The 21,031-nt window shown below is 46.9% G+C and overlaps 1 protein-coding gene across 1 annotated transcript in view; it reads right to left on the reverse strand.

Moving 5' to 3' along the window:
• The window catches only part of SOBP (sine oculis binding protein homolog), a 158,674-nt gene that overhangs the window by 1,854 nt on the left and 135,789 nt on the right, over window positions 1-21,031 (reverse strand). Inside the window, exon 6 of the mRNA XM_057740222.1 lies at window positions 17,143-19,104. Coding sequence (XP_057596205.1) covers window positions 17,146-19,104 — 1,959 coding nt within the window. The 3' untranslated portion in view covers window positions 17,143-17,145. The remainder of the gene's footprint in view (window positions 1-17,142; window positions 19,105-21,031) is intronic.

The raw sequence follows: 21,031 nt of genomic DNA on the forward strand, positions 1-21,031 counted from the left end.
TTTTGGAGTACCATAGTGAACATGGCGCACCACACCCTCACCAAAAGACCACAACAGCATCCTCTGCAACCCGGCAACGTTCACTCTCCACGTTACTGCACTTCACTGGCAGGAGGTCTTTGGAGTGGCCCAAGGGCACCCCGAAGCCAGGCAAGGTCATCGGGGGACCCTGGTGCTGCAGACTGAAACCCTGTACCTTGTGTAACAGCCCTCGTGTTTGCTGCAAAGGAGAAAGGCCATGAGATGGACTTTTTAGCACATGAAAAACTCCTGGGACACACAGACCTCTCTTCAAAAGTTTCCTGCAGGGGCGACTGAGCTGGACGAAGTGCCCCTCTCTGTGGGTCTTGCCTGACAAAGGTGAGCCACTCACATCCCTTCATGTGCAGGCCAAGCATAGGACTGGGACCCCGGGGCAGAAGTCCTGAACAGGGCTGTTCACCAGGAAAGTTGGTTTCTGGGGAATGTTCACTCCAGCTGGCACCACAGACGCGGGGCTCTGCCGCCTCTCTTATCCTTACTGGCTTATTTCATTTGCTGCCCGTCTCTTGGCTTGAAACCTCCTGGGGATACTCAGTCACCGCCCCCCACCCCCAGCCCGCCGCCCCGCCAGGAAGTAGCCATTCAGAAGTCATCCAACTAAACTGTGAAGTCCCCGAGGACTGGGGCCGTGTCTGTTTTGCTCCCGTCCCTACACCCAGGGACAAATGTGCTCAGCTCAACACACATTCGTCAAATGAATGAATGAGAGTCAAAGAGCTCTTGTCCCCCACGTCCCAAAACAGCACTTTTTTTTCCTCCCAATAAATGGGGATGTCAGCAATGTGAATGGGTGAGATGTGGCTAACGTGAGGTGGTGGCAGAGGACTTGTAATCATCTTTACCACTGTTGAGATCCTTCCTAGAACAACGAACAAATAACTTCAGGTGACAGAATGCAGACCTTGAAGGGACCCCAGCAATGATATACACAATTTCCTCATTTTACAGGCAAAGAAACGGAGGACACAGAGAGACCTGGAAACGTGTTCAGGGTGTCTGTAGCATGAATTCAGCACGTGTGAGGAGGTGAAAATGCCCACTGGGAGGATGGAGGCCAAGGCTGTGCTCTGAACCCTGCCGTCCCAGTCCTGGCGCTAATGGTAGCCATAACAGCGATCAGCCAAGAACGAGGTTCGAAAATCTGGACGTGAATGACAGGAAATGCCTGCGTTCCCCAAATCACATTAAATCACCAGATCCATGTGCGTTTAATATGTATATTAAATAACCGGAGTGAAAATGCAAAACACCACAAATATGCAATGGGAGTGGAATTACAAGGCCATGGAAACCTTTTCATTTGGCATGGTCAGATTTGGAAATGTGGGTATTTATCTCTGAATAAAGAGCTCACTTTCATTTCTTTCTTTTCTTCCTCTTCTTCCTTTCTCTCTTTCTCTCCGTCCTTTCTTTTTTCCTTCCTTCCTCCCTTCCTTCCTTCTTTCCTCCCTCCCTCCCTTCCTCTCTCTGTCTTTGTTTCTAAGACACAATGGTGAGAAGAGGCACAAAAGCAAAAACACCAAGGGCCATCATCAAATGAGAGGTCACAAAGGATTGGGAAGAGACCTTGGACATGGACCCAAATGGATCCAAAGACACAGCGTAGCCTCTTCTGGGGAGGATTTATTTTTTGTTTAGGAAGCACAGCCTGGAACTTGCTTTGGAGGGAGGGAAACCATCCCTACCTCTGGGCTTGGGACCAAGAGTGACCAAATCTTGTAGTCAGAGGGAACCTCTGAATCCTTTCTTTAAAAAGGAAAAGGCGAGGCGGGGGGAAGGTGCTTCATGCTTTCTTCCAGTGGCTGGGAAACACCACCACTTTTTTAAACTACTTGCTCACTCACTTCTGCAACTGCATTTTCAAGGATGTAGCTTTTCTCTTTAATGTAATCATGAATGCCCCCCCCCCCCCAAAAAAAGAGGACTATTTCTCTAATAGGTTTCCTTATATTGAAATCGCCTTTGGACAAAGGCCAAACATGGACAGCATCGGCCTACTTGGAGAAAATCTCAAGGCTTTCATAAGGGACTAGGGAAGTGGGATTATAATGAGAGCCATTCTGGAAACTTAACCACAGCGTTTGCCATCCCAAACACTATAATAATCATTAGTATTCTCTGGTATCTATTATTGTCTGGTAAATAATATGTGTTTTCCCCCAAAGTTCTAAAGGGTGCAGCTGCACCACACTCTATTTTTTTGCAGCCCCACTCCTGCTGCTCGGAAAGCCTCCTCACACCAAGCTTATTTTAAGAGAACAGCAAAGGGAGGATTCGTGCCGTTTCCTTCCCTGTCGCCACACGCTTGCCGTGTCTGGGACACCCACCCAGGCCAGATGGTGGCCGTGCACGTCCCTCTCGGCGGATAACATTTGAGGAGGGGGTGAACTGAAGGTCTCCTCCTCCGTCCTCCTCGCGCTGGCTGGTTCAGGGCAGCCCCTGTGTTGGTGACACAGGAATCCATGAAAATGAAGAACCACCCTCCTGAGAGTTATTGGTTTGCAAGGTGTGAAACTCCGGAGTGGGGAGGAAGCGAGCTTGGAGTATTAGGAAGTGATCATGGCAGGACGTTCCAGAGCCCAAGCCAGTTCCGGCTCAGCCCCTGCCGAGCAGAGGTGTCTTACGGAACAATTAGTCCTCTCTGTCTAAATTTCTTGATCTGAGTAAAGGGGAAATTTCTACAATACATGAGACAGACGCAGGTTACAATCCAGCATGAACCCTACGTAGCGGTGTGACCTTGGACCTATTCTTTAACCTCCCCAAGTGGGGATTCTTCCTCTGTGAAATGAAGGCCTGGATGAGATGCTCTATCACATCTTCCATCTCTCATATTTTGTGATTGTAGGATCTTTGGACCAAAGCCACCATCAACTACGGCGGTATATATTGCTCTCTGTGTAGAAGAAAGACTATTAATTTCTCAACCCTGAAGTCCCAAGTTTCAGAAAAAGTCTCCTTCTTTCTATGAATCTCACACACACACACACACACACACACACACACACACACACACCCCTCTGGCAGAGATTTTTGCAGTGTTCCTTAATGCTGGGGGTTCTGGGGAAGTAGCTCTACTTGTCCCTCACATTTGGGTTTTCCTCTGAATTGAGGGTTGTTCTGAAGGCATGACAGCCCAGGGCCCTCCCCCCCACCACACACACATAACCCATCCCATGGACCACGTATGCACCGTGTATGAAGACGAGCTCCACAGTGCGTGGTCTCCAGCGGACATGTATGGCTGGTGTCCTCAGAATTCCAGGCCCAGCTGCCCCTTCTGGCCAGAGGAATAAAGTCTCTCCCACATGGAGGCACAACTGCACACCAAGTGCACTGCGTGAGGCTCTGTCCACCGGCACTTTCCCCTTTCATCAGGAAAGCACTGATTGCTAAGAATGGGACTGAGTTACTTCTCCTCCTTTATCACACAGGTATTTCAGAGCATCACAGAGAATAAAAATAGGCCTGAGGACTAATAACTTCTTTCAATGTTGATACTGTCAACATACAGTCATTCTCACCTTTTTTTCTTTGGCCTTTACAGGCTGAGATGTATGCAGGTTGCGTTTAAAAGGAAAATTTATAATTTCCAGGCAACCACTCACAAGAGTAAATGTGTATCCAGAGAAAACGTCTGTTTTATTCTACATCCCAACATTTCCAAGACAGTCTCTCCACGGTACCAGATTCCACCTCCACCAGGAAGCCTGCCTCCGCTAATCTAATCCATTTTCCAAATGTTTCTTCTTCTTCGCTTCCTCAAATAGCTTTGTCATTAGCATAACTGGAATCCAGTAGTTCTGTCCTAGCTTACCTGTCTAGAAGGCAGGCTTTCCAGGTCTGTCATATTTATTCCCCAGAGTCCAAAATGTTGTGGCATCGATCCTACGACGTGCAAGAGATGCCCGCTGCCAGGCCGGCTTGCCTTTGTCCAGTTACGCCAGCCCTGCCCGTGATGCCACTCACTCGGGCACGTCGGCCCATCACTTATCACGGTTAAATACAGCTATTACGTGCTGGCTTCGGCCACGCTGTTTATCTGGGACAATAATGAGTCCCTGAGGACTGGCCTGCTCTCAGGTAGCCGCAGCTATTCTGGGACACTCACAAGGGTAGAACCCCGTGGTCAATGGACAGAGTCGCCTGCACCAGCTGATAAGCCTGGGTATGATGCCAGATAGTGGTCTCTGCACCAAGCCCATCCCAGAAAGGGCTACAGCTTGGTGAGGTTTCGCCAAAAAATGGTTCCCTCTCTCCTCCATCGACCATTGCTTCATGAAGAGTTCTGAAATGGCTTTTATCAAGTTGGAAAACGTTTTCATTTACGAAGCGCATGGCATCTCTTTTCTTATAGCTCGCTAATTGATGAAAGTAATTTAAAAACATCCCTTCTCCTCTCTAGCATGGTTGCTATGGCAAATAACCCGTGGTGACGAGAGGGGTGTGGGGCCAAGGGTAAGCTCCATCACCACTGAGCTGCCCACCCCACAGCTCTGATAAGCTAAGGCTCATATTACTTAAAAGGAAAAAAATTAAACCAAATGCAAGGCCTTGCTTTCCTTTTTTATAATTTCTCCATCAGCAATATCGCTTATTTTACTCTCTAATCAATAAAAATCCCAACCATATAAGACCCCCTAGTGGGATAACTCCATCTTTAATTCTTTGCCTTACAATTTTAAATTTTGTTTTTCTTTGCTTAGCTGGTTCTATGAGTCAAATGGGCAGAGAGACCTGTTTATTCATATGAGTGGCCACTGCTATCCCTTGCTGACCTCTAAAAGACCTTAGGGGACAAAGAACCTGAGCCAGAGAACCCCCTCTTGTGCGCTGCAAAAGCCTTTATGTTCACCCTGGACAGTGGGTTCTCTTTAGCCACCTTCAGTCCTTTCTAAAACCTGGGAGTTGAAGCATAACAGATCATCCCATCTCTGGTCCTTTTCTAAAAGCAGGCAGGGATTCATGACTCACTGCACACATTTTCACAAATGCACTGGAGCGAGTGGCTACGTCCATTTGTGAAAGAGAAAAATAAAATGAAGAATTACATGATATAGCTAATCTTTTGCAAGAAATTTTGAAGAAGAGCCTTGAGCCCTATGCCCCCTGGCTTTCAGGACCAAGCACTGCCTATTATAGTCTGGGAAAGCTGCAGTGTTTTCAAAGAAAGGAGTCACATTTTACCGAGCGCTTACTTTATGTCAAATACTGCGCTAGGCACTTTTATATATTTATTTCACTTGAAAACAAGTATATTTTATAAACTTATTCTATCAAAACAACAATGCTACTTAAGTATTTATTACTGTTCCCATTTTACAGATGAGGAAACTTTCCCAGGAAGGTTAAGGAACTTACATGTTCAGGGTCGCCAGCTAAAAGGGGTAAAGCTGGATTGAAGTCCAGCTCCTACAACCTCAAAGTCCATGCTACACTCAGAGTGCTACCCCCAGCCCAGGTCTCATCTCTCCCCTTCCTCACCCCGACAAGCAGGGGTCACGATGTCAAAGCTGGCAGGGGCCTTAGAGACAAGAACTCCGAGAAATTATTTGATAAGAAATAATAATTACATTTTCATTCAAGTCCTATCCAATACACAAACGGGCTGATGCTGGCTCATGTGCTTTCCAAAAATTCTGCCTTGGACACAAAAGTAGATGTTTATTGTCCTAAGACTGAATTTGTTATTTATTTATACAATCTGAACACAGGCAGTCTAAGTTTAAAAAAAAAAAAAAAGGGAAAGAAAGAAAAGAAAGGAAAAAAGGACCCAGAGAAAAAAAGCAGCTTTATGTGGCTTGTAGCTATTGCCTGTAGATCAACAGACTTTAAGATTTTAGGCTAGGTCTGGAAAAGAAGTCTGACATTTTATTTATTCTTTACAACCAGCCCTTAAGCAGAAAGACAGAGCGAGAAAGAGAGAAGGGCCTCATATTCATGGAAACTTCATGTAAAAAATAAAACCAAGTATACTAATTCCCTGTTCCCCCCTCCCCAGCAGCCAAGGAGATGGAGAGTGTGGTTAATAACTGCTTTCCTGCAACCCTTCCACCCCAGATGTTCAGGTACAACCTATTTCCTCTCTGAAATCAGCTGCCCGGTGTGAGGAAGCAATGCCGTGGGTGGCAAAAATATGACTCTGGTCCTTGGCACAGGGCATGTAACTCAAGCAGCTCTGGTCGTATCCCGTGTCCCACTGAGGGGAAAGGCAGATGAGGACTCAGGTTCTAATCCTGGCTGTGCCAGTCAGTGACCTTGAGCGTTTGCTCTGTTTGTCCCAGTCTCTACTTATAAAAGTGGAACATCTTAGGAGAATTTCTGGAATCGTTTCCCTAACGTCCAAAGTTGACAGCATGGAAGTGTCTCATTACATCCCATTATACATGGAGGGAAGAAGTTCTGGGCTGCAGAAGCTACCATGACAATTCTTATAATGAGCACCTACTATATATACGCAAGGCTCCCTCCAGGCATTTTACATCTGCTGTTTACACTGGAGCCTGATAACTCCATGAAGTAGGGGTTATTACCTTCATTTTTTTAAAATATATGACACACTCATTGGTTTTGCAGGGAGACTCCGGAGCCAGGCTGCCAGTCAGATCCCAGCACTGCCAGTTACTGGCCAGTGACTCTGGGTAGGATATTTAACCTCTCTGTGCCTCAGTTTCTTCATCTATAAAATGGGTTTAATAATGGTTCCCCAGAGGGTTGTCGTGGGTATACAACACTTGGAACACTGCTTACGTATAGAAAGCGCTCAGTAAATATTAGCTGTTACAATTATTTAATGAGAAAATGTAGGCACAAGGAGGTTATAAAACGTGTCCAAACTCACAGCTGGTAAGCGACACAGCCGGTTTCAGATCCAAGCAGACCTCACTTCAGCCCTGGGCTCCCCTCCCAGGCACTGCCTTTCTGATAGGACAGTAACTCCATTTCCTGAGCACCTGCGATATGCCACCCTCCTCCTATGTTTTCTTATCTGCTCCTCACAGCAATGGTACGACCTAGAGACTGAGGCTCAGGGAGGTAAAGTCATCCTCCCTCCCTCAGTAACTGGCTCTGCTGGGATTTGAACCCAGGCTGGCCCAATCCCAAAGCAGAAGTTTGTATGCACTAAACCACACTGCTGCCTTCCTTCACTACCAGGAGCCCACTGTCACCACAGATGGAAGCTTCAGAAGGCATACAGCCTGGGAAGTTAAAAAAGATAAAAGGAAATCTCCAAAAGCTGCCAAACTCCTTTAAGAGCACCTGCAGGTCCTTGGGAGGATCTGATTCAGCTTCTGTGAAGAGCTCTGAAGGTGGCTGCTCTTTCGTCCAAAGACAGAGCTTTGGGCATCGCTACGGCCACGGTCCAGGTGCCCCACTTGGCCTGCACAACGCCCTGCCCCGCTGGCCTAAGGCTCAGAGCAGCCAGTTGGTCAGAAGGGTGGAGCCCCTATTTCCATGGCAACCTGGAGCCAGCCAGCATCCCCCTTGACTGAACTTCGGAATGTTCCATCAGTTGTGTGCTATGAAACCTCTCAGGCGTGCTCTGGGCACAAAGAAAAGAGCTCATCCTCCCCTTGCATTGCCACAATGGCTTTACAGACTTAAAACACAGACGCGGCGGCCCTGGCCCCTCGCACTGCGGCAACAACATCTTGCAATGTTTAGAACCCACCGCTGGTAATCAGCCTGTCATCAGAATGCAACGATCGGCTCCGGTGATGCCAGTCTTTCTCTTGCTTCCTTTCAGTCTACAAACAGCTGCTGAAGTAATTTTCTGCAAATACAGACTTCCTCCTGTCATTCCTCTGCTCGAGGTCATGGTGACGTTGCCTAAGGTACAGATCACAAGTTCCACAACCCGCTGCTCCACTGCCTGCCTGCTCTCCTCTCCCTCCGTGGCAAAGCCCTTTGCTCCAGCGAGAGCAGGGGAAGGTCATCCTTCGCATGGCTTCCACTTCTCTGCATCTGTGGCTTTTGACATCCTACTGCCTCCCTTATTCCTCTGCTCCCGACTGCCAGTTCATAGCCCTCCCCAGTTTTAGAGCCCAACTCCAAACTCACCTGCTGTGTGGAACCCTATCATGGTAACACCATTGACCATGCCTCTTCTGACACCCTTCTCATTCATTCGCTCAGTAAATACTCGTGTGCCCATCCTGCCAACCCCGAGCTAGGTACTCGGTTACGACAGTGCGTGAACTGCCCCCATCCCTGCCTTCGCCAAAGCCCACTGTCTACAGTATGGCATCATTTGTAGGTTCCGCATGATGCTTGTAACAGTGACCTTGGTTATTTTCTTGTCTCTCTCAGGAGGTTACTAGCGCCTCAGAACAAGTCAAAGACTCCTGCCACTCCCTCTCCCACGTTTTTTCTCTTCCCTCCCTCCCTCCTTCCCTCCTCCCTTCCATCTCTTAATAACAGTGTCCCTGCATGGAGTCAGTATTCAATACGGTTAGTTGAAAGTGGATATGCTTTACCCTCTAGGGAAATAAATGAAGACTATCTTTGAACCATAAATGAGTGAAAGGAGACTGCCTCCCTCTGTTTGGATATGATTAAGAGTTTATCATTGTGCATTGTAATAGATTAAGTATAAATTAAGCATTCCAAATATACGATTTTTAAGAAGTTATTATTCCTGTGCATGGGACACACACACACACACACACACACACACACAGCTGAGACAGAGAACAAGTTGATCAGAGGCTCAGACAGTGAAGGGTGCTGTCAAAATCAGAACCCTGAACTAGTGACCGCTCATCTTCATTTGCAAGGTCATAAGGTTTTTCCACAAAAAGTTTTTCATAGTTTTTCAATTAGTATTTGGGATTCATGTTGCCCAAACCTTGGTGGATGTGAACACAGACATTCAGTCCCATGTGTATGATGCCATCGTATTAAATGAGAGGAATGGAGGGACCTGGATATATTTTTGGTTTGGCAAATTGTAGGACTATTTTTTCAAACATTTGGGGTTTGGCTAAAACCAAAACTTATTTTGCCAAGCACTTTGGCCTTAATTTTTAAACCCATGTGTATTTTAAAAGAAATTCAATCTATACGTTTCTGACTCATTTACACTTAACTCATGAAAATGCTGTTTGGTAAGAGCTGTTAGACGTCCAGGAAAGCTTATGAGCCCTTCTAAGTCTTCTTTTCCCCATTCGTACCAGAAAGTTGCATTTTGCCAGCCGTAAAGAGTGTGACCCCAGAGGCCTGTGGTCAGTTTGAAATTTATAACCTCTGAAGCGTAAATGGATTCTGAGTTTGGAAAAAGGTTTTTATCCCACTCTTCTTTTTCATAGTAAGTGCTCAAACAGACTACTTATGATAAAGATGGGATCCTGTGTCTTAGTTTCCAAGATGGCTGAGGGGGAAGAGTAAAGAATTCAATCTAACCACCAATAAACTGTCTCTAAGACATTTTGGAGGAACAATAAGACACGTGAAGTGCCTATGGACACAGATTCGGATCTAACATGCTAACGGAAAGTTCTACTAATTACTCTTAGGATAAGGAAAAGAGGTAGGAATCAATCTGATTCAAGTTGAACGTTTTTACCTTTGGGGGACTTGGTAATTTAAAAAAAGAAATCACAGACAACCAATCCTGTTTAGGACTTTTTATATATTTAAAAAATAAGCTGAATCTACTAAAAATGACATTTGAATTAAAACTGGAAAAGCAGGAAGAAGGTGCATGCATGCTGCAGTGACTTCACCCTGTATCTACTATATGCTCAGATGATGCTCAGATACCACTCAATTACAGTATTCTAGTGGCAGAAAGCTTTTGCATAAAGTACTTAAAAATGGCTTATAAATATTTAAAGTATAAGCATCTAACAAATCATAATGACAAAGTTTTACATTTAACCACATGTGCTCCAAATATCTTGAAATTACTCTAAATATAGGTTTAAAATATCAAAAGAACTTGTTGATGGGATGCAGAACTTTGCAGGGAAACTTAAACCTGATCATTCTTGCTCCTACAACACCCAATATGCAGTTTTTAAAGTGTGCGTGTGTAGATTTCCTTAGAAAAAGATCATGTTACAGTCTGAATTTCCAAAATAAGAGTTGAAGGATGAAATATAGGGTTTCCCCTTCTCTCACCAAATGTAGCTTAGCCACTTTGCTTCTAGATAATTTGTTATTGTAGGTTGGCTCAAATTTAAGACAGTAACATTTTAGAAACAGTTGGAGAACTAAGCCAGCTGCAAGGAGGATATCATTACAAATTGGGACACATGTTGTATGGGAATACCATTGGTTTCCAATACCAAAAACATGTCTGGGGAAATAAGCCATGCAAATGAGGGAGAGATACACTTTTTAATTGCATTTTTTGGACATTAGGTCAATGTTTCATATCAAACGAGTCCATAAAGTGTGTTTCTCCTTCTGTTCTTCTGTCACATTCTTACTTCCCTTTTTAGCCCAAACAAAACACAGCTTGCTATCAAAGAAAGACAACAAACCAGAGGTTCAAAGGGGGAAATGATGACCCAACCAGCATCGCAGCCAACTCTCCGGATGGGACGAGGCCGGGGAGTGCTGGACAGCTTTGATTGTCCCAGTCCTGACCCCACACCCGTGTGGAAAGGCAGTTCTGCTCCCGTGTTCCCTTCTCTCTAGTCAGACTTGTGCATTTGGTAAAACTGCACAAGCATGTTGCTTATGGCTGTGGTTTGGCCCTAGGAGCTCAGAGTTAAGGGATCTCAAGGACAACTGGACTGGTGTCCAATTTAAGAATGTTTAGGATACTCAGGACCTTTGGAAAGCACAAGAGATGAATTTCAAAGTTTTGTTGTTATTGTCCTTTGCTTTTGCTCCAGTCATTTTCACTAGAATCTTTTAAATGACCCTCGAAATAAGTTGTGTGTGTGCATTTCCTCTCCTTGCTGATGGCCTCAAGTTCTCAATCCTGACCCCACCCTGCTTTCTTCTCTAGCAGAACGCTGTGGAAATTCAGAAATCTGGAGGAGAGCTCTCCGTGGTTAGTATTTAGAGCTGGCATCTAAGATGGCATTTACTCCATTTCCTGAAGGATGGGACCCTGTTAAACAATGCCAGTGCTAAACTGTTTATCTTTTAAAGCTGATTTATTTGTTTCTCTGAAATGAATTCCTTTTATGTTTTTGAGGCATTTAAAAAAAGTTTACACATGCAGAATGCATTGCCTTAATATGCGTCCATGTACATTTATTTAAACCAGCAACTGAAGAATACAAAATAACTCTGCATGGGACAGGGGGAAGGAAACTAGAATGGCCACCCTCTGTCCCTTTGACACAATTTCTTTGACAAGAGAGTCTGGAAAAGGCAGAGTGTTGGTGGTGGAGGGCGTTCCACGACATGAGGTAAGTGTTCCATGCTGTAGTGTATTTTGGTCCTCAAACACCTCTGCCCCTCCGAGATGTCTGTCTGCATGAAGGTAGGTGTAAATGATTGAACCAGGATGCCCAGGCTGTCGCTCGGGCCTGTAAGGGAGTAATTCATTGGAAACCAGACAGGGAGCTTATTTCCAGTGCCCTTCTGGGCAATGGCTTGTGAACAGCTGGTCGAATGCTCTCACCTTTCCAAGCACACTCTGTCCAGGTGAAGAAGCATGCCAGGGAGCTAGGGGGCTCGGTAGCGCGCCCAGACACAGCCGCGCCAATGCCCTGGTGTCTACTGATCCATCCACTTCTCTGACTCGAGCCATTCTCCTCCCTCGGCCTCAACAGCAGGGCAGAAGGTTTTCCACTGAAGGACAGCATCTGCCTACACAGTACGAACTTGGGAAGTCCAAGTGCTCGTGAAGCATCTAGCTAGTTTCTTTCCTTGTTTCCCCTTTCTCCTTTCCCCACAGGCACTCACAGGTTATAGGAACTTGAAGAAAGGTCTATCACTTTTGCATTTTGTCACGGAGGCAACCTTACTGAGGCAAGGGCTACATTCTGTGGCTGTAACAGTGGTTTTGCAATATTAGGTCCGCAGCAAAAATTGCTAAAAATAAATTCCAAGTTTTAAGGGAAACGTACAGTTAATTCCGCTTCCTCAGAGGAACAAGAAAAATTTCCCCAAGATATTGCTTGGGGACAATACAAAATAATCCTTCAGAGATGTAAGGCATACCTTTTCTGAAGCCAAAATCTATGGACCACTCCTCTCAAGAAAATGCCTCTGTGCACAGGCACGTAAAGCTTTCTACAAAATTCCAGGGGCAATGGCTAAAGGCTGTGCATAGACTAGTCCATGGAGACCGGCTTTGGGGAGCTGCCACACAGATCAGGAGGGCTGTGGGTCAGGGCCAGGACTCGCACCGCACTGCCTGACCCCGAGAGTCCTCACTGAAGCTTGCGCACTAAGCACCTCTCTTGCCTCACCCTCGCTCCAGTCCTGCTGAAGATGGAGGGCTATGGCTACATCTGAAAGAAATAAATACTGAGTCACATATGTCATTTCCTATTCCATCATAATCTGATTGAAATAATATCTAAGGCCAGATGCCTGCACGTTAAAACCCTCCTTCAATTTCCTTGTCCTAAGGGTTAAAAGAGACCTGGCAACACTGAACGAGATGTGTCTAAGGCCAACCTTGACATGTTCATCCAGGAGACTCTCCTTTCTGAGTCTGAAATGACCAACAGCAAGTGCTTTCTCAGGTCCTCACCACTCACATGTGGTGATGCAGACCTGGCCGTTCCTCGCTGCTGCCTCTTTGAATGACCTCTACCTAGAGCTGGGCAGCCATCTGCATCCTGACAGATGGGCATAACTTGAACGTCCGGGATTATGTCACCAATGAACATTTCCAATAACCAAGCACTAAGACATTAAAAATCTCAAGTCTAGCTGAGGACCTGAGCACATCCTATTTGTACTGATCTCCTCTTCTCAGTCACAGTTTTTCCTCTTTTCCTCACTTTCATAGTCGGCACCTACAGTCATATTTCGACTGTATGGACTTGACTTTGCAGGCAGCCGACTCTCTCAAACGTCTCAGCTGGAGAAAACAAACTGGCAAAAAGTTACTTGCCACCTCCACTCTTTCGGCCTCCCTAATGAGGCGAGTCCCCTACCCCCTTCTTGAAATAGTCCTTTCTGGGACTGTGACTCTGTGGCCAGACTAATAATTAAACCGTAAACTTCAGAAAGTCCAAACTGCAGCCCCGCTTCTTCAGCTCTCCCAGAGGAAACAAAAAAGTGGAAGGCATCCCTGCTGCTGAGGCTGGGGGAGCATCTGGGAAAGGGGGCCGGGGACAAGGCTCTCAAATATTCTTTCTGGTTTTAGAAACACATAAGAAATTTGGGAGCCACAAAGGTGGGAAGCCCTTGGTCTTGCCGCTCCTCGGGAATGGAAAAAGTGAGGGTGAAAGGGTTACTCATGGTACACATTTTTTCCATTGATTATTTTACTTAAAGAGAAGATGTCATTTCCCCGGAAAATCACGGCGGGGGGTGGGGGGGAGGCGAGGAGGGTTTCTTTTGAATATCTTCAAACATTTGCAAATGGTTACTCTGAACTCCCCAATGTACCATAAACAAGTGTAAACTGTAGAAATTCAGAAAATGTACGAATACAAACAGCTATCCCCCAAGCTCCAAGGCAAAGACAAAGAAAGGAGTATTCCATTTATAAATGGAATTCTTTGTGGAGAGAACAGTTTGGGAAATGTTTATACATTGTTTTCCTTATTATTTGGGGGGATTTTTTTTTTTTTCAGCTTACAGAAGCTGCAGAACTGGTATTTGGCATCTTAAAAGTTGAAGATTAAAGGAAGTTTCCAACCTTTTAAAATCTTCGACTAAACTTAATTAGTTCTGCATCTAGGAAAATATCTGCCCACTTAAATCATTTGTAATCATATCACAAACAAGAATGCATAAAGTCAGGTAACCAGCAACAGAATAACTTCAAAATGGGGGAAAAAACCAAAACCCTATGATTTGCCAAGAACTAGCAAAAATGATGACTTCTTTGGAGAGAACTGTAGCTGCCTGGATTATTGATTTCAAGACACAGTCTGCTTTGAATCTATTTTAAATGGTTTTTAAAAATAGTAATACAGGATGAAAATGGTGGGCATAGTGAACGTGAAGAACTCGGATGAAAGTTACTGACAGACAGTGAGGCACCAACAAGCACAAGGAGAAATCACTCACCTGCACCTCACCTACCACAACTCAGCCCAGGTTTGGTTTTGGTTTTTTTAATGCTTTCTCCTTTCATTTTAACTTGTCACCAAACAGTGTTCACTGTCAGGGCACAAAAGCCACGCGGTCCTTTATTTAATGGATGCATTTCCAATTTCCGTAACCATACGCATGGGCTGGGTTTCTGAAGGCACAGAAGAAAACAGCACCACGTGTGCACAGAAAATCAGGAAGGGTCAGAGAATGTGAGTGAATTACGGCAGGTTGAGACTAGAGGGGACAAGAGGCAACATGATTTAGTGGAGTGGAGGTGCTTTTCCCCCACCTTAAATCACTCGCCTTGTCACCCCACTGTAGCCGGCAAAGCCTGAGCATCTCTGGCGTTCGAGAAAAGCTGTAATTTTGGGGGGGGGACCCATCATAAAAAGAAATTTCCAATCTCAGGGGGCTACGGGCAAATTTGCCATTGCATCTTCTGAAAATGACTGAAGCCAGGTTAATATTTTTAGTAACAACTCTGGTCCACATACAAGACCCTAGCCTGAATCCCTATTCAGAAACATATATCATCCAAATAGCCATCATATATTTCATGCTTTTGTGTTCCTTTGGCCCCATGCTACTTATGGACTAGTGACACTCTTCCTGACCCGGTCACTTCTCACTTTAGTAATGGTAGTAAAACTTCTCACTTTAGTAATGGTAGTAAAGTCTTTCACCCTCTCTTTCTTCCTTTAATGTCATTTGAATGAGTGACACTAGAAAGTGTTTAAAATTACAATTCTTGATGCTTTTCTGGCTTTCTAAAGACCATCACTTTTTTTTTTGTCCCACATCGTCCCATTACTCACTGCTTTGTCAACCAGATTAAATTACTCTGGTAGAGAAACCAGGGGCATTTTCAATTGAGGTGCCTATGAGAAGGCTGAGACTATTTGTCTTTGGAGAGCAGAACTTGCAGAGTAAAATCAAGGACTGGGGAACTGATTTTCAGTATTCTGCTCCTACTGGCAAAGCCATCAATGGAAAAGGAAACCTCAAACTATGGTGGCTGAGAAACCCTTCTCACACCATCCAGCAGGGCCCCTTTCACTGGCTCAGAGCTTCCCAAGCAAACTCCTGGCTGTAAGTTAGGTAGGCGTCCATGTAAATATTCTGACTGAGAGACAACGGTTTGGACACACCACATCAAGTGTTCTGGTCCACATCTATATTTCCTACTGTGGAGTAATGGGTTGGTATTCCAGATTTTTCGTCGCTGTTGCTGAAAAACTCAATTGAACACACTAAAAACAAACAAAAAACACTAAACACTTAGAGAAACTGGTAAGTAGGCTTGGCTTTTGTCTAGGAACTTTCCCCCAAGACAACTGAGGTGGATAAAATTTTTTTATCAAGTCGGGCAATAAAGGGACCAATTAACCTATTCTCCTACAGCGGTTTAAAGAAAATGCAGCCCTGGAGTCAGACTGCCTAAATTTGAATCTTGACTCTGCTTACTAAGTTAGTAATCTTGGCAAGTCACCTAATTTCTATGTTTTAGTTTTCTCATCAGTAAAATGAAGACAATAATGATTGCCAAATGGATCCTGACCCAAATAAATACCACTGAAAAACACTTCGAGGAGGACCGCACATACCAATGTGGGCAACTGTTCTTCCTAGAAGGTCCACTTCTCCCACCCAGGCCTCCTTCCTCCCCGGGGTGGGGGACATCTTCACCAGACTGCAAGTGCCTTGAGGGCAGGCAATGCATCACCTTCACCTTTGTACTCTCCCAGCTCCTGGAAAGAGCTCTGCACTAGTTATGTGCTCAGTAAATATTCATTTCCCTTGCTTTCCTCTCCATAAATAGCTGATAAACCTCAGCAGAACATGAGCCTGTTTGCTGTCCTTGTAGACAGAGGAGAGCGCTCAGGCTCTGGGTCTAGCAGGCCTGAGTTGAAAATCCGGTTCCCTCACCTACCAGCTCTGATTTGGGCAACATCTCCAAGTCTCATCTTCCTCCTTGGTAAGATGCAGACAATGCTTATGCCACCAGGGTTGTCGGGAGGACCAAATGAGGCCACATCTGGCTACAGTGGGCAGCCACACAGGCTCATTTCCCTCCCCCCTGCTGAAATTCTAGACTCATTATTTATGGTTCACTTGGTATTAAGTCGGATCCCCCCCCCACCCCCCCAGGTCAGGGATGTGCACTCTCACCCACTTCAGTGATATTGCCCTTTCCCGGTCAAAACCTCCCACTACCTGGAGAGGGGGGCACCCCACCTGCCGAGCTGATGAGCCCAAAAAGGGGAGAAAGCAAAGCTGGTCAGTGATGCTTGACGCTCAGCCTGGGGAATGCTGGTTGGTGACAAATGAAGGAAGAGACTCCATGAACAGGAACTGCTCCCACACCCTACCAGGCAAATGGGGCTTCACAGCCTGGGTTCAGTGGGCACAGGCATGTAAGAAGGTGAGTTTTTATTCTCATCTTGCAAACGGAATCCCCTGGTTATTGAGAACGTTTGGTGAGTTGGGACATTCTGCCAATGACGCTACCAGCTCCAGGGAGCGGCTCGGCTCCCCTTTTACCATAGTTCTTTAACCTCATGACTGAACATCAACTGGTCCCAAGTAATCTCCCCTGCCTCCCCACATCCTCTTCCACTTACAGAGATGAGCCTAATAATACAAGTGTAATTAGTAGACAGTGTTTCAATTCAGGTTCAAGACTGGGCTTTACCCTTAAGTAAGTGACCTTGGGCATGGCACTTACATGCTGCGACTCACCTTCCTCAGCTGTGAAATGGGAGTGACGTGGGCTCGAGATGATGATGTGTGACCACACAAGGCGCACCGTAAAACCCCCAAACCGTGACTACACCTCGCGCGCGCGCCTCTGCCTTGTAAGAAGTAAGCAGGGATGCACTGACTCGTGCGGAGAAAAGCCCCGGTGGACATACAAACCTTTTACTTATTCTGATTTCTAATTCGCAGGCACCTCCTTTTGAGCGGAGGCTCCAGGTCCTCGGGCCCGGCGCCGAGCAGGGGCGAGGAGATGATGCACGGCGCCATGGCCGTCTTCTCCGCGGGTTTTGGCACAGGCTGGATCACGCAGCCGGTCTTGGGCAGCATCCGCAGAGCATACGCGTGGTCCTCGTCCGCGGGGTTATTAAGGTTCGGGTCTGACTTGTCGCCCCCCGCCAAGGCCTCCTCCCCTATCAGCTTTTTGGCCGCCTCCCCGTCCAGGTGGCAGTTGGAAGCACAGTTGTTCTCCTTGACGGACTCCAGCTCGCTCACGGCGGGCTCCTCCGGCGACAGCAGCTTCTTGGGGGGCGCGGGCGGCGGCGGCGGCGGCGGCGGCGGGGGCTGCTCGGGCGGCGGCTCCGCGCCCTTGGCGCCCTCGGCGGCGGCGGCGGCGCCGCGCGTGCCGTTCACAATGACATTGCAGGCCGCGGCGGCCTCGGGGCCCGCGGGGGCGCCCGGGCCTGGGTCGCCGGCGGCGGGCGGGCTGCAGTGGCCGTCCCTGCAGCCGCCGCAGGTCCTGCGCTCCGCGGCGCCCGGCTCGCGCTCCGCCTTGACGTGCGCGTGCAGCGCGCGGTGGATCACGTTGTGCAGCCGGGCCCGGTGGCCCACGGTCAGGTCGATGACGCCGTCCTGCGGGCCCTGCAGCACGCCGGGGAAGCCGAGCTGGCCGCCCGCGCCCGGGGGGCTGCCGGCGCGCCGCGTCAGGTCCACCACCTCGCTCCGCCCGTGCTCGGCGGGCGCGGGCGCCAGGCTCAGGGCCTGGCCGGAGCAGCCGGGCGGTGAGTCCGCGGACTTGGACGAGCCCGGCTTGGAGTCCCGGGGGGACAGGGAGTGTCCGCCTGGCTTGCCTCCTGCCGCCGAGGAGTCGCCGGGGGCGCTCGGAATGAAGTTCTCCCCGTTGCTGGAAAACCCGTTGGGGGGCTTGGAATCACTGACGTGAGGGATGGGGATAGGGATGGGGATGGGCACCGGCAGGGGCACGATCACGGGGTACGGCACGAGCAAGGTGGGGGGCGGCACCAGCGGCGCGAGCGACGGCAGCCCGAAATTCATCATCTGGGGCACGGGCATCGGGCCGTTTGGCATCATGCTCACCGGCGGGAAGGGGAGACTCGGCAGGGGCGCGCCCGGAGGTGGCGGGGGCAGCAGCCCCGGGGGGTTCCCCGGCACGGTCGGGGTGCTCGGGGGGTGGATGTGGGGCGACAGCATGGGCCGGTGCATGGGGCTGGAAGTGGGGCCCAGGTTCCTGGGGCCGCCGGGAGGGGGCCCGATGCCGGGGAGCATGGGGTTGGACAGAGGGCTGTTGGGGCTGGAGGCGTGGTGCGGCGGTCCGCGAATGAAGGGCGGGCGGATCTGCTGCAAGATCTGCTGTTCCATGAAGATGGGCAGCGGTACCGGGCCGCGGTTGGTCATCACCATGGGAGGGCTGCGAGGCGGGACGCCCAGGGGAGGCCCGATGCTGACAGGTGGCTGGACGGAGACAGGAGGGATGTTGGGAGTCTCGCTGATGGGCATGGACTTGGGCACTGGCGTAGGGATTTTAGTGACAGAGCAGTTGGCAGTGTCAGATGGAGAGACGGTGGTGGACACCGATGGGCCAGGGCCCTGGCTTTGGCCAGCTGCAGCCACCGGGGAGGGGGCCTTCCTGCGAGCATCTGTTAGAGGGATGTTCCAAGAGTCTGGAGTGAGCAGCTGCACCCCGGTGCCTTCTGCTTTATTTTCCATGGGAGGGTGTAATGTGCTGCACAGCCCAGCTGGAAGATTGGCCTGTGTCTCTTTGTAGAAAATGTCCATTTTGTACTGATTGAGACATTTTGCACTGCAGAACTGAAGCCTTCTTTCCCCGTCCCCAAAATCCAGGTATTCTTTTGTGTGTCTTATGTGCTTACACCAGTCACATACCTACAACACAGTGATAAAGAAGAAAAAAGTACGATAAGCAGTTTCCTTTGGTAGATAGCGTTTCATGCTCTACATAAGGGTTCTTTCAACTGTTATCATAATTTTTCAAACAGGCGGAAGTGTTTCCTTCTCAAAGGTAAAATTCTTAACGTTTGTAAGATGATTTATCTTTGGAAGCCAGAATTGCTTTATGAATATTAACTCTTCAGAACAGCAATTATCACCATCTCCTATTTCTAAAAATTAAAAGAAACTGTGTTGTCCCTTTAAGCATGACTTTAAGGTAGATCTGACAAAAATGGAGTACAAATATCTGCCCACATATTTTCACTGGTCAAAGAGGCTAACTGTGCATGCAAATCTAAGCAGGTCTGGTGAGGAGAATTCTCCAGAAAGTTCCATGGACTTTGAAATATAGACCCTTAAAAGTCTCCTCATGCGAAGTCACTTTACACCATTGACTGTTGGGGAATGCAGTTGGAAGGGGTGTACTGTGTTAACCAATAGCACATAGCACCGAACATCATTATGTCTGGCTTCCAAGGGGAAACTTGGAATTAGTCATGAAGTCTGTGTGAGGTTTAGCTATTCCCAACCTGTGATGTTGCAGCAAGCTAGAATTATTTTCTGAGCTGTTTGCCCACTCTCTCTCAGTAGTCAGAATTTTTGGTGACATTTCTTGGCAGGCAATCTTATTTAACAACTTTTCAAACACCAGAGAACGTTTTCCAAAAGTTTTTATGGCTCCCCCCCTGCCCCCCTTCAAATCTACTCCTGGCAAAAGAAAGACATCACCAAATTTATTTTAAAGTTGGGCTGCAGAACTAATTAAAGGCTGAGAGCTTTTCCCAATTGGAAATCACTAGACATCAAAGTTCAAAAAATAGTCATTCTCGGCTTCAGAACCCATTACTTTGGAGAAATTATTGTGATTTCATTAACACATTAATTTTGCAACACCATCAGCTCTCACAGATGGTGAAGACATGATCTACAATTCAAATATGACTCTTGTTTGCACAAATGTCTTTCCTTCATATGGCATTTTAAACAAGAATTAATATGAGTAATCTTGCCATAGCTATAAACAGATAAACAGATGTCAAAATTTTCAATAGTTCTTTCAGTGCCTTACTTTTCCGACTGAACATTACACACACAATCTTTTTTTCTTTTTCTTTCTTTCCTTTTTTTTTTTTTTTTTTTGGTCATTTCCTCAGCCATACAGCAGCAGAGGAAGAATTCTGAAACACAATGCAATGGTGAGTTCGTTGAATCTGAATCTCTTTCAGTAAAGCCCTGGTTCCAATATTGCTCTAAATGGAACCCTGTTTTTGTTGAGGAGGGTATCTGTTGTCCTGTTGCTGGTGCATGTTGTTTTTTTAACTATGGTAAACTGATGGCATTAAAGGATGATAAATTTTAATAATGATTGGTCACATAAACAATGCAAAAACAACATATGCTGGGCATTTGATTACTCATCTCACTTAACTCTCAGCTTTCCTAGCCTGTAAACAGTGGTGCCATGCTAGTATGTGATTGTGAGCATACACACTCATGGCAGATGTGAGTCTGTATGTATAAATCCAGTCTTTTCCTTCTCACTTTTTTCCACTGATATTTGCAGGTAATATACTTGATGGTGTGAGATTGAATGACAAATACTTATTGGCAAACAGTTTTTTGTTTAGTCTCATATCAAAATACCCTTTCAAAATGCTTGTTACAAACAAAATAAAATCAATGCTAAGATACTCTTGTGTTTCACTACAGTGTTTCACGTTTCTCCAGAGTTGAGGGTTTTTTTTAATCATAGATGAGATGCCTAGTTTATAAATAAGCACAGAATTGCCTCTGATGAGAAGAGACACACAGAATCTAACAGACCCTCAGCATTCTCATCTAGATAAAGGTTAAACTAGTA

The sequence above is a fragment of the Hippopotamus amphibius genome, chromosome 6, assembly GCF_030028045.1.
Source record: "Hippopotamus amphibius kiboko isolate mHipAmp2 chromosome 6, mHipAmp2.hap2, whole genome shotgun sequence".
Taxonomy (NCBI): Eukaryota; Metazoa; Chordata; class Mammalia; order Artiodactyla; family Hippopotamidae; genus Hippopotamus; species Hippopotamus amphibius.